Source organism: Mus pahari, chromosome 9 (assembly GCF_900095145.1).
Source record: "Mus pahari chromosome 9, PAHARI_EIJ_v1.1, whole genome shotgun sequence".
Classification (NCBI taxonomy): Eukaryota; Metazoa; Chordata; class Mammalia; order Rodentia; family Muridae; genus Mus; species Mus pahari.
The window spans coordinates 25,761,362-25,774,476 of record NC_034598.1 but is presented as its reverse complement, the minus strand read 5'-3'; the positions used below and the strand labels follow the sequence as shown (position 1 = coordinate 25,774,476).

General features: G+C 53.3%; 1 protein-coding gene across 4 annotated transcripts in view; it reads left to right on the top strand.

The window, feature by feature from the left end:
• Positions 1 to 13,115, top strand: part of Cdh23 (cadherin related 23) — a 386,464-nt gene that overhangs the window by 302,984 nt on the left and 70,365 nt on the right. For all 4 annotated transcript variants that reach the window (XM_021205124.2, XM_021205122.2, XM_029542203.1 and 1 more), the window contains exons 31-37: positions 1,363 to 1,751; positions 3,821 to 3,922; positions 4,123 to 4,125; positions 7,172 to 7,321; positions 7,644 to 7,772; positions 8,813 to 8,941; positions 9,641 to 9,868. In XM_021205124.2, coding sequence (XP_021060783.1) covers positions 1,363 to 1,751; positions 3,821 to 3,922; positions 4,123 to 4,125; positions 7,172 to 7,321; positions 7,644 to 7,772; positions 8,813 to 8,941; positions 9,641 to 9,868 — 1,130 coding nt within the window. The remainder of the gene's footprint in view (positions 1 to 1,362; positions 1,752 to 3,820; positions 3,923 to 4,122; positions 4,126 to 7,171; positions 7,322 to 7,643; positions 7,773 to 8,812; positions 8,942 to 9,640; positions 9,869 to 13,115) is intronic.

Below are 13,115 nucleotides of genomic sequence, written 5' to 3'. Positions count from 1 at the left end.
ACAGGCTTGGAAAACAGCCCCAGCCTGGCAGAGGTTTCCATAGCCACAGGGGTCCATGTGAAGTGAACGGGGTAGGATTCTGGGATACCCCAGCCTTCTCTACTGAGCCTGTGCCTGGTGAGGAGCGGGCTCTTCCCTTCCACACTGGAGTAGGAATATTTTAATAAATCCAGGTGCGGGGTTGCTACCCGCTTCAGTGGTTTATGTTCCCGGATCAAAGACAGACAGACGGACGGATGGACACACACACACACACACACACACACACACACACACACACAGCCTTTATATTTTAATATGCCGTAAGCAGCCACAATAGCCTCCATGCTGTTAGAATCCACTTTCCGACCAATAAACTTCCGAGTTACTACTTACTAATGTCTGTGCTCCATCTTGGCTGCTCTTGACCCAATGGAGCAGCCCCCTGAGCCACGTCCTCTTGGTCCCTTGACATGGCGGCTCTCCTCCTCCCTGCTCCACGGTCTTCTGCCATGGTGGCTCCTCTCTCCTGCATATTCTCAGCCTCCCATGGCGGCTTCCGTCTCTCCTCTCCTTCCTCATCCACGCCTGGATTTATTAAATATTCCTGCTATACCACGCTGTTCTCAAAGGGACTCCCAAGCCACCTTGCTGCCCTTGACGGCAGCCCAAGCCCCTATGTCAGAGCCCCCAATAGTCTTCCCCATGCGCCCTCAGCATCAGAGATGACCGGCCTCCCAGGCTGAGTGACAGACACATAGACTTTAGGAGTCATAGCTGGTTCATTCTCTAAATGGCGCATCAGCACAGGGTCAGGGGCACTGTGTATTGCCAAGGCCTCGTCTGGCATAGGTAACCCTTTGAAAGGCAGGCGAAAGTTGCGGATGCTTCACCAAGGAGAATGGGTTTGTGCCTGTCTCCTTTTCTGCCTTCCCAAACTGCCTGCCTCATGCCTGAGCAGTGGTGTGTAGAAGGGGTCGGGGGGGGGGGGCTCGTTGGCCCTAAGATTCTCTTCCACCAGGGACCTGAATGACGGCTTGGCTACTCTGAGGGCCCTAGGCTTCCTAGGTCAAATTGCCACTACAAGGTACCTGCTTATCCAAGACAGGTGTTCAAAAGTAAATTTCGAGGCTCCAGGATCAGAGCCAGCTCCCTCTGGCAGATCTCTAGTACCAGTCCCAAGCTCTGGAGTGGGCCAGTGGTGTTCTGGGGTCCTGCCACCCACCTTGACCACTGCTACCTCTTTTGGGGATAGCGTATGCTGGAAGTGGGAGGAGGGAACAGCTAAGGCCTCTCAGGAGCAGCTCCTGGAATGGAGTGCTGAAGAAGCCATAGGGAAGCCCTACCTCCATCTGGGATTACACAGTTTTTGTCTTCTCGAAGGGGACGGTGGCCTGGTGAACTACCGCATCCTGTCGGGCGCAGAGGGCAAGTTTGAGATTGACGAGAGCACGGGGCTCATCGTGACGGTTGACTACCTGGACTACGAGACCAAGACCAGCTACCTGATGAATGTGTCCGCCACAGACGGTGCACCCCCCTTCAACCAGGGCTTCTGCAGCGTCTACGTGACACTTCTCAATGAGCTGGACGAGGCCGTTCAGTTCTCCAATGCCTCCTACGAGGCAGTCATCATGGAGAACCTGGCTCTGGGGACAGAGATCGTGCGGGTGCAAGCCTATTCCATCGATAACCTCAACCAGATCACCTACCGTTTCGATGCCTATACCAGTGCCCAGGCCAAAGCCCTCTTCAAGATAGATGCTATCACGGTAAGGAGGCAGATCGTCATGGCGGGGCTCTCCCAACGCAGTGTGTATTTACTGAGCCCCTTCTTGATGTACAGCATTCCTTATGATAACTGTCCTTCCGGTGTTATACTGAAAGCCAGGCAGTCTGGTGTCCTTGTTATTAGACAATGGAAGTTATAATAGGACAAGCTAAATGCTTTCCTGTTGTAGTAGTCAATTAATCCTGCTCAAATCACCCCAGTGGGGGTACGCGCGCGCGCGCACACACACACACACACACACACTCACAGAGCCTTCTATTTTAATATGTCTTAAACAGCCCAATGGCTTGGCACTTCCAAACCTCCCCGAGGCTAGCAGACTCTCCCCTGTAATATTCCTGAGTTATTACTTACTAAAACCTATATGCCATCCTGGCGGACCCAAACCTACAGCCATCCTGGGCCACAATCCCTGACTCTTACAAGTTTGCTGTCTGTCTGTCTCTCTGTCTGTGTGTCTGACACTTCTCAGGCCTGGTCTTTCTCCTTTCTAAAGTCTTCTTCCTCCTTCAGTCCCCTTGCCCACGAATCCTCAACTCCTGCCTCTGTCTCCCTGCCCAGCCATTAGCCACCGACAACTTTATTTACCAGTCAAAACCACCTGGGGACAGGGGCCCTCAGTGTCTTTCATGAAGATTCTCGTGCACTTTTGAGAACCCAGTTAACACAATATAAGCGTTAGACCAAATCCACCACACTTTCCCTTCTAAGTTCACACTGCCACAGGCTGCCTCTCTGGGTTCTTGCTGCCCACTGGGTACCGGGAGAGTTGGGTGGGATCTGTGGGGTCGTTGATGGCTGCCAGTCTGCCCTGCTTCAGGTGCGGGTCACCAGCTGTTTACCGTGTTCCCTGACTAAACCGCAGTAAGGGCTTCTGGGATCCCCTCCTGAGCTTCGGGTAGCTGGTTACAGATACTTCGGAAACATTTTGCTTGCTTGCTGTGGCCAATTCCAAGGCTCCTTCAAAGGAGTCATGCCCCTTCCGGGCACAGCCCAGTCCCCTCAAGAACATCTGTAATTCTAGTTCTCAGGAGGCGGAGGCAGGAGGATCTAGAGCTCCAAACCAGCCTAGGCTACATGCCAAGACCCTGTCTCTAAAAAAATAAAATAAAATAAAATAAACTCTGTACATTCATGTTAGTCCAGATGTTCTTCCAGCCACACAGGTCAGAGGATTTATTGAGGCTCCAGTGTGAAGACACAGTCTATTATGCTCTGTCTACATTCCTTTCTTCTTCCCAGATGCTCCCAGGAAATTCTAAGGAATCGTGCAATCTGTCATATTTTCTAGCCTATTGTTATCCAAGTAATCTTATTTCCCTTTTTACTCTGTCTGTTAGGAAACTCGAGTCTAGTTCTTTCCCATCTCTTCAGTAGCTATACTAAGCTAGGCATCTGGTACGACTGCTCCTTATCCCCAGCCCATCTCCCTCGATTTAGTAGGTCTTTCTCTAGGCTCCCTGCTGGCCGATCTGATGGAAGGGTGCAGTTGACAGCCGGGCAATCATAGCGTAGAGGGCGGTATTGGCAACCCCCAGGCCTCCTGGAAGGTAGTCTTCCTGTGCACAGACTTCAGCAGAGTCAGACCAGTCACCGCCACATGCAGGTCCCACCTTGTGAGCCAAGTAGTGTGGATCTGATGTGGTGGCCTGCTGGTGAGCCGCTTGCCCTGGCCAGGTGGATGAGAACCACGCCTGCAGTGGGCCAGGCCTTATCCCAGGGGAGACTGGGAATGTAGGCAGACCGAGAACTCTGGGGCAGAAAAGCCATGAGTGTGAGCATCCAGAGAAGATTTGGGAACAGTATTCTGGTGGGGTGATGGGAGGTAGGAGACCCTTGTAGAAGAGATGGCTGGAATCTGGATGTGCCAGAAGAACAAAGGGAATTCAGCCTGTAGACTCATGGGAAAGTTGTGTTAGGACAGTGGAGTGAACATGGCTGGCAGAGTGGGGTGGGGGGATGGTGGGCTCCAGCTGGAGCAGAGAACAGCTGCCTGATGCTTGTCATCCTCCCTACCCCACCCCACCCTACCCCATGCCACCCCCACAGGGCGTGATCACAGTCAAAGGCTTGGTCGACAGGGAGAAGGGCGACTTCTACACATTGACGGTCGTGGCAGACGATGGTGGCCCCAAGGTGGACTCTACTGTGGTGAGTGGGTCCCGGGCGACAGCCCCACCCCCACCCAGTACTCCCCAGCACCTGGGGAGGGCAGTCTCAGGACCACGTGGCCAGATACCTGGGCTAAGACCTCATGGGCAGTGGGTAGAAAGCACCAGGCCAGCCAGTAACCATCTATATCTGTTTTCTCTCCCTTCCTGTTCCTGCCCCTGCTCCCGCTGGGCCTACAGAAGGTGAGTTAGCCCACGAACTGCCTCGTACCACTGGTGGTGCACAGACCTTCCCTGGAGATAGGGCCCACGGGGCAGAGGGCTGTCCAGATGGTGCAGAGAAGAAAGGTGACTGTGACCAACCTGACGGCCTGGGTTTGGTCCCTGGGTCCCACACGATAGAAGGAGAGAACGGACCCTAAGTCATCCTAGGACTCCTGCAAGATGCTGCGTACCAAGTTCGCGCTTACCCATCCCCATCCACGCTCACCCAGCTACCCCAACACACACTAAACCCATCAACGGTGTAAAAAGAGGGGAAACAGATACACGTTTACAGCAGGCCTTCCTCTCAGACCCCAAAGGACCTCTGCCGCCCATCCACTCTCCTCTCCCAAGCCATGTCCTCCATGGTCCATCCATTCCCTAAGGAATCTTGAGACGGAAGTGCTGTAACAAAGAAATTCCTGGAACATACCCAGGAAGAGTCCTGAGGGCTCCTCGGTGGCTGTGTGACAGAGCAAAGCTACTTAACCTCTCTGTGCGTTTCCCCTTCCCTCCCTAACGGGAGAATCCTGCCAGCAACCTTGCCCTCCTCAGAAGGGGTGGCAGATCTCAGGAAGAGAGACATGGGAAGGAGGGTGCTCAGGGCCAGCGCCCAGGGAGTGCTTGGCATGGTAGCTGTGTCCACAGGGTGAGCCCCACTGCCAGGACTGTGTGCTCAGGAGTATCAGACAGAGCCCCAGAAGGACTGGGCCTGAGGGTGGAGTTCAGCAGGTTAGGGGTGGGGTGGGGCAGAGGTAGGGGGTGTGAGTGGAGCTTTGACCCCCACACACCTAGCTCTCTTTAACTCCTGGGGCAGCCGGCAGGTACCTCACATCCTAAATCTCCCAGCAGGAGACTTAGCGGGCCTCTAAGCAGACCTTAGCATCTTCCTCAGTATCATGGGCCCCCACTGCCCTTAGGCCCTCGGTGGCTGCTGGGTATCCCGTGAGAGGGTGGTACCACTCTGGCATCCGGACAACCCTTTCTGACGTGGATGACAAGAACCTCAGACTTTCTCCCCCACTCAGCTCTCTTCCAAGAAGCAAGACCTGTCTCATGCCCCAGATACCCAGCCCCGTTGGCCCCCCGTGCTGTTTGAGGTGCTCCGGTGCACATACAGAAGGCCTTTAAAGATGGTACAATTTCCTCTCCGGGGCCAGGAGCCAAACCACAGCTCACCTCCACCTGACTCCTTCCTGCCTCAGCAATGGGGTGGGGGGGTGGGGGGGAAAGGCCGGAAGGAAGTCTCAGCTATAGGAGCTCCTGGGTTGTATACTCGGGGGATGGGGGATGGGCAGGAAGGTGAGGTGCTGAGGCTGGGAGCTGGAGAAGGCCTCATCCTTTCCTCACCTACCAGAGGGGGCTCCTTTCTCCCCCCACACCCCTATCATCACCAGATAATAGCAACCACCACACCACTATTGACTGAGTCTGCCAGGGCCGGGCCTGTGCTGGCTGGGCTTCTGAGGCAGCAGGAGCCCACAGCAGATTTAACCCTGCCCACACGGCAAGAGCTAGATTCAGGTGGGGAAGGGACCCTATCACAGCATCACTATGAGGGAATGTCAGGGAACGCTGGGGTGGACTTGCCTAAGGTCACTCAGGCGGAGCAGGGGTTAATGCAGCCAACAAGGAAAGGTTTTTCTGGCGCAGGGAACAGGATGTACATAGGTCCCGTGGTGCGAGAGCCCTGATTGGCCAGTCACGCACGCACGCACGCAAGGCAGCTCACTCCGCCTGGTTTTGCTCTGGGCATGGGGTATACTAGCCATCACCGTTTCCATTTCCCATAGCAACTTGCTTGCTTAGCAGGCTCAGACTACTTATTCCCTGGAGGGTAAGTACAGGCTTATGTGGAAAGGCTGAGTGTCCATCAGACAGGAAGAGGAGGGGTAATGGTGATTACCATACACCACCTGTACCTGTGCTTGCTCATTTCCTGCTTCCTACTTCCAGTGCTCGAGTCTTCTTGGTTTAGAAGTTTTCCGCTGAGAAAATGGAAAACCAGAGAGGTTGAGTAACTATGTGTAAAGTCACACAGCCAGCAGTGGAGGAGTTGACCCCACCCCCACCCCAGGCTTCTGAGGATAGCCTGATGCCTCGGGCATTTGGGGGCACTGAAACGAGGCAAGACAGCCTGATTTGAGGTGGTGATGGTGGGGGCACAGTGACTTTCTTCTGTAAAATGGAAAGGGCCTCCAAGGACCATGAGCACTGTGCATACCAAAAGGCAGTCAGCTATGGGATCCAGAAATCACAGCCCTCAAAAGGATGGTGAGGACTAGCCTGGGGTGGGTGGAGCAGCTTGAAGTGGTTCTTAAAACCCAGTCTACCTCCCAACCTGCCCCCGGCAGTGAATGTAGCTGTGTGTGTGGTCTCTGTGGCCTATGATCTTCCTAGGGCTGGTGGTCACGCCCACAGTGACCCTTCTCTCTTCCCATTCCTGGTGCCCTTCTCCATCGGAGATCCAGGCCTCGGACTTGAAAGAAAATGCTGTTTCCCGGAGTTTCCTTCCCCACCGGATCACAGTAGCCTCCTGCTCCTGGCCTGGTCCTCTCTCTTTAATGCAGAACGGTGGGCGAGGAGGCCGGAATCTGGCCAGCAGCTGCTTCAACCAACCAGCCCAGGATTCTCATTTCTGTGATTCATCATCTTATTTTTATATAAGAATCTGAACTCCTTAATCATCCTGAAAAACAGGAAGTGATGCCAACCAGTGCCAGGGGGCTCTTCCAGGCCTTCATTCCCATGAGCTGGAACCCAGCTGTCCAGCTGTCCCTGTCCCTCCCTGTACCACATCAGACAGTCTTCACTGGCCCCTCTCTTTACTGACCTGGACCTGTGATAAGTGTACAACACCACACGCACACACACACACATACACACACACACACACACACACACACACATGGATATTGCTGGGATGGTCTTGGGGCTTGAAGGTTGTTTGCTCAAGGCCCCTGCTGACCTCATGACCTAAGGATATCTAAGGAGGCAGGAGGTGGCTGAGTGTGTCTGCCCCCAGGTCTACGTCACCGTCCTGGATGAGAATGATAACAGCCCACGCTTCGACTTCACCTCTGACTCGGCCGTCAGTGTGCCTGAGGACTGCCCCGTGGGCCAGCGAGTAGCCACAGTCAAGGCCCGGGACCCTGATGCTGGCAGCAATGGACAGGTAGGCATCGAGCCAGGGTCCACCCAGGCTGTAGGGTGTTTCATAGTCCTCAAGGACCGTCTGAGCCCGCAGGCTTCATGTCAGCAAGCAGGAATGGACATTTACGTGGGGAGATTCAGGCTCACCCTCTAGGTTCCGAGGCTGCTCGGCTAACCTCCCCGGGACTGGGTACTTGCCAGGCACATACAGCCTGATCCCGTTCTTTGGCATTATCTCTTTCTCCCAGGGCCCCAGAAGAATAGAGTCATAGTGAGCATGGAGGCAAGGCAGCCCCATGGATCTGACCAGTCACCTCCCTTCCCTGGACCCCCTCTTTCCACAGGTTGTCTTCTCCCTGGCCTCGGGTAACATCGGTGGGGCCTTTGAGATTATCACCAGCAACGACTCCATTGGTGAAGTGTTTGTGGCTAAACCCCTGGACAGGGAGGAACTGGACCACTACATCCTCAAGGTGAGCACCCGCTGGCTCTGCCTGGACCGCTCACGGCCACTCGGGAGGGAGCGCACCTCACAGGATACCCTGGTGGTCAGTTTCTTTGCATGTGACCTGTCTAGGGCTGAGCACAGTAAGGCTGTTGGGGAGCGGGTCATCTGGGACAGAGTTCTGTTCCCAGCAGAAGCATCTGAGGTGCCTAGCCCTGCCGCAAGAGTCAGAAGAGCCAGGCATGATGGTACAGGGCACGTGCCTATCATCTAGACACTCAGAAGGTAGGCAGAGGCCAGAGCAGCAGTTCAAGGTCATTCTTAACTATATCTTAAATTTGAGACCACCCTGAACTACATGAGACCCTAGATAGATAGATAGATAGATAGATTAAAAAATAAAATAAAAAACAGCCAATAGAACGAATGCCTAGTGGGGCTTGTGGGACGCTGACCCTGTCGGGAACACAGCAGGACCTTGGGCAAATCATTTCTTCTGTTTGGTTGGGCCTCAGTTTCCCCACATATGCAATGGCCATTCACACCCCACCTGGCCTGCTTCTGCTGCACAGTGAAGTACCACGCTGACTACAGTGGCTGCTGAGGTCCTGTGCCTGGCCTGTGCACCTTGAGCTTCCAAGCAGCCCACACTGATCTTCTGCAGAGGCCGAGAGCTTAGAGGTCACCAAGGCAACACCGAGCTCCCCTACAAACCGGATCACTGTGTTGCCACAACTCCAGAGGGTTGCAAAAGAATATTCCAGAACCCCTCTCTGTTTACCAGAGACCCAAAGGCTTGAATCCTATCTCAGACCCAAGGTCAAGGTGAAGAGCTAACACAGCCCCAGGTGAAATCAGAAGCCAAGTGAATCTGACAAGGGTTAGGCAAGCATTGTCTGCAGCACAGGCAGAAGGGGAGAGCTTGGTGATGGACACAGGACAGGAATGGATCGCTGAGTCTCTCGGCTCTCCCAGGTTCTCCCTATCAAGGGGATGGCCTCTGGGCCCCATAATCCTGATCCTATAGTTCCACCCTGGTGGCAAACCGCCTCTTCTTCCTCCTCACAGGTCGTGGCTTCTGACCGTGGCACTCCTCCACGGAAGAAAGACCACATCTTACAGGTGACCATTCTGGATGTCAATGACAACCCTCCGGTGATTGAAAGCCCCTTTGGATACAACGTCAGTGTGAATGAGGTAAAGACTCCAGATTGCCAGCACCTGACCACCATCCAGGGTGGACCGTGGTCAGAAGTCAACCGTGAAAAAGCCATTCAGGTGTCTTATTGGCCCACTGGTCCCTCAGTCCCCGGAATAGAGATCCTGAATAGATACAGCCCTAGTACCCGGCCTGCTAGTATATTTTTGTGGTTAAAACAGAAACGCCCAGACAGCTTCTTTTTAAAACAAACGTATTTGGTACCTGGCGTTGTTAAGGTTGGGCGACTTCATGAAATCTTTTTCCGAGCCTTGCCCGGGCATAGCGCCAGGGGCTGCTTATGAAGGAAGGTGTTTTGGGCACCTCTCCCAGGTCCTCTCTATCAAGGGGACAGCCTCTGGACTCCGTAATCCTGATCCCACAGTTCGATTCCTACAATAGCTTCTGATTGGCTGTGTGGGTATGTATGTATCCTTCTTCAGTTTTCATATGTGACTGTGAGCATCCAATCTGAGCTCACAGGTTTAGACCAGAATCAAGGAACTCACCCAGGTCCTCTTATGTAGGAGGTATCCAAAGCGTGTTGTCTATCAACATCCTGATCACCCTCATCGGTGCCCCAGAGGACACAAAGCCGAGCTTCCAAGGGTCAGGGTGAAACTTCGGGGCACCAGGAACAGAGCTAGGCTTTTCCCTGACTGTGGGCCTGGGATAACCGCTTCCTGTTCTCCTGCCAGAATGTGGGTGGAGGCACCTCAGTGGTCCAGGTGAGAGCCACCGACCGTGACATCGGGATCAACAGTGTCCTGTCCTATTACATCACCGAGGGCAACGAGGACATGACTTTCCGTATGGACCGTATCAGCGGAGAGATTGCTACACGGCCTGCGCCACCCGACCGTGAGCGTCAGAACTTCTATCATCTGGTGGTCACGGTGGAAGATGAGGGCACCCCTACACTGTCGGTGAGCAACGGAGGTAGATGGGACGACTCTGTCCCCTGAGTGTGGGAAGCTGGTGATGGGGCTGAAGCCCATCATAGCCCTCAAACCATTGATACTTCTTGTATTCTTTAAGTTCACAGGCCAGGGGCTTCACGGGGCAGGTATGTGCCCAGCAGGGGACTGGTTCTCTCTAGTCTGTACCGTTCTGAGTCGCGTTAATGTATACTATCAGATGAGTTTGACACCAGGCCTTGGCCATGTATGTAAAGCAAGATGTATGGCCAAACTGTGCACTGCAGGGCCACCCTCAACCATAAGGCAATGCAGGCCTCTGGTCTTCTCCCTGCACCGTGTTGGGACAACACTGTCACCAATACAGGGGGTGGGAGGGGCTGATGGCTGTAGTCCTGTATGGGTATGCATGTATCCCATGTATGCATGGTGAACACGGCCACATTCCCTGGTTGTGTGATGTCCACGGTATATTCGAGCTAAGGAAGGAGGTGTGGCTTGCAGACTGCGTAGAGACTGTGCACGCGAAGAGGCGTGCTCTATGATTTTGAACCTTACAAGCTGGCCAATCAGAGCCTGCCAGAATCTCACCTTCAAGGGATGCAGATGTAGACTGGGCTCCGCCAGCCAGTTCTGGTCTCATCTGGGGCCCCTGCCCTGTACACACTGCCGTCATGTCAGCGGAGCAGGCTGCACTTCTGCCAGTTAGCTGGCATTCCTCAAAGGTGATAGGGACAGCTCCTCCAGCTAGCAAGCCTATGCCTGAGAGAGCACAAGATACACATGAGGCCCAGTGGTTGCCAGGCTTGGAGACTTGGGCTGGCACAGGATCCCTTCTGTGGCTTTCTCTTGGCTAAAGCGATTCTGGATAGAGTGTACCCTCAATGAAGGTAAAGACTGGATACCTTTATGCTCAGTTGCTCTCTGTCCCCAAGAGATGTCTTTTAGGGCTCGACCGCGTCAGTGGCCGCACAGGATGAGCAGGTCCAGGCTGGCATTCATCTGGAATAATGCTGACAAAGAGTTAGGAACTGGGCGGACAGTCCCAGGAACACACTTCACATTTTGAAATGGGAAACAAGACCCACGCTGCCCTGCCTCCTATGGAGCATCCTCATTCCCAGGGCAGCTCAGTGTCTTTGCTAGCTCAGCCAGCAGGCTAATTAGGACATGGCTAACTGAATGAAGGTGGGGAGGCAATTGGATGTTTTGTGATGACATGGAAGGGTGAAGTTTGAAGTTTTAATCATCTTCAGTGAGAAACTTGGCTACATGTAGCAGATCTTCAGCTAGAGTCCATGGTTACAAAGATTGACTTTGTGCTCAGTAACAGTTGCTGTTTCTTGGACTTCTTAGTTGGAAAAAAGAAAAAAGCTGACACTAAGTAGAAGAAAAACCTAGAAGGAAAAAAAAAATCCAAAGTGGGAAAAATCCATTCTTTGGAGTGCCTTTGTTTCTTAGCATAGAAGAGCTCTGTTCTTTTCTTTTCTTTCTGAGATGTTTTCATGTAACCTCGGCAGTTCTAAGCTTCCTCTATAGCTGAGAATGATCTTGAATGCCTGATCCTCCTGCCTCCACTTCCAAATACTGGGGCTGTGAGTGTGTCTCACCATGCCTGGTTTACACAGTACTGGGGATTGAACCCAGGACTTGTGAGTGCAGGGATGCTATGGGGGGAAGTCCACCAGCTGAGCCGTATCCCCAGTTCTATGACTTGAAATCACTAGCATCACACAGAACCGGATTGACCTGAGAGACAAACTCAGAGCTCTTCACCTCCACCTGGAGATGAGGGCACTGGTCCCGTCTCTGCTGGTCAGTCCTGTGGAGTAGCCAAGTACGTCCATGTTATTGTCTGCGTATCAGCCCAGACAGAGGCAAGTGGGTGGGTCTCTGGGCTACAGTCTAGCTCTAGGTGGTGTCCAGCCTCCAACTGCATGTCCTCCTTAGCTGTTTTCTCTGGGAGAGCTACCCACTCTTTTAGCCAGCAGCAGCAAGACCATCATACCAGAGGCTAGAAGACCACAAACAGACAGCCCCAGGCCTGCAGGGAAGACATAGGACAAAACTGATGCTCTGTGCATGATATGACCCAGGACTGTGGGAGCTCAGAGCCAGGGACCAGGAAGGATTTCTAGGCTGTATCATTACTAAAAACAAAAGCCTGATTTATTTATTCTGTGGGTGGAGGGAACATATATATGGGCACATGCAGGATGCTCATGAAGATCATAGGACAATTTACCAAAATTGGTTCTTTCCTTCCACCACGTGGAAGTTTGAACTCAGATCATCAGTCTTGTTTACAAGTGTCTCTACCAACTGAGTCATCTCACCAGCCCACGGGTGTTATTTGTAGCATAGGGCTTAGGAATCAGCTGCCAAGAAGTTCCCAGTATCCCAGGGGAATCCCTGTGTCCAAACCCCTCCCCTTCTTTCTTCTCTGGGTAACACCCCCTCGCCTCCCCAAACCGGACATTCCTATCCACAGCCTTTAGCCTGTATCATACAGGCCAGGAACAGCTGGGCTGCACAGACCAGCTGGGCCAGCCTCAGACCTACCTCACAATGCCCAGCCACCCGGCCAGAGGAAACCATTGTATTCCTTGGGACTTCTGTTAGCTCTGAGCCACAGGCAGGAAGGACAGAACTATGGCAATGCCCAAAGTGGTTATCAAGGGGCCTTGCAGGAGGAAGGGCTGGGTCCAGGGTGGAAAGACAAAAGGCAATGAAGAGGTCAGGGGCCGAGCCCTGGCCCTGAGGCACCTTGGCAGGACATTTAGGAAAGAGGGTGGCCTCTTTGACATATGAATGACAGCCAGCAGCAGGAAATACCATCCCACAGTCCCAGATAACCCTGACTTCCCTGGTTATAGGGAGGAAAATCTGCATGAACCCAGTTCCCAGGCCCTGGCAGTGGCTCTAAGGTGGGCTGTGAGCTAAGAATACCACCCTAGCAGTTCATCACATTCTCTAAAATGAGCCTATGCAGCCAGGACCCTAACTTCTCAGGCTCTGCCCACTCCCCATGCCACCCCTACCCTAACCATTTCCATGTGTTCACATCAGGCAGGCTGACCTGTCCCGGGCCAGCAAGAGTAACCACGCTGACCTTTTTATTGACTTGTGGGGGGTTTTTTGTTTTGTTTTTTGTTTGTTTGTTTGTTTGTTTGTTTTCGAGACAGGGTTTCTCTGTATAGCCCCGGCTGTCCTGGAACTCACTCTGTAGACCAGGCTGGCCTCGAACTCAGAAATC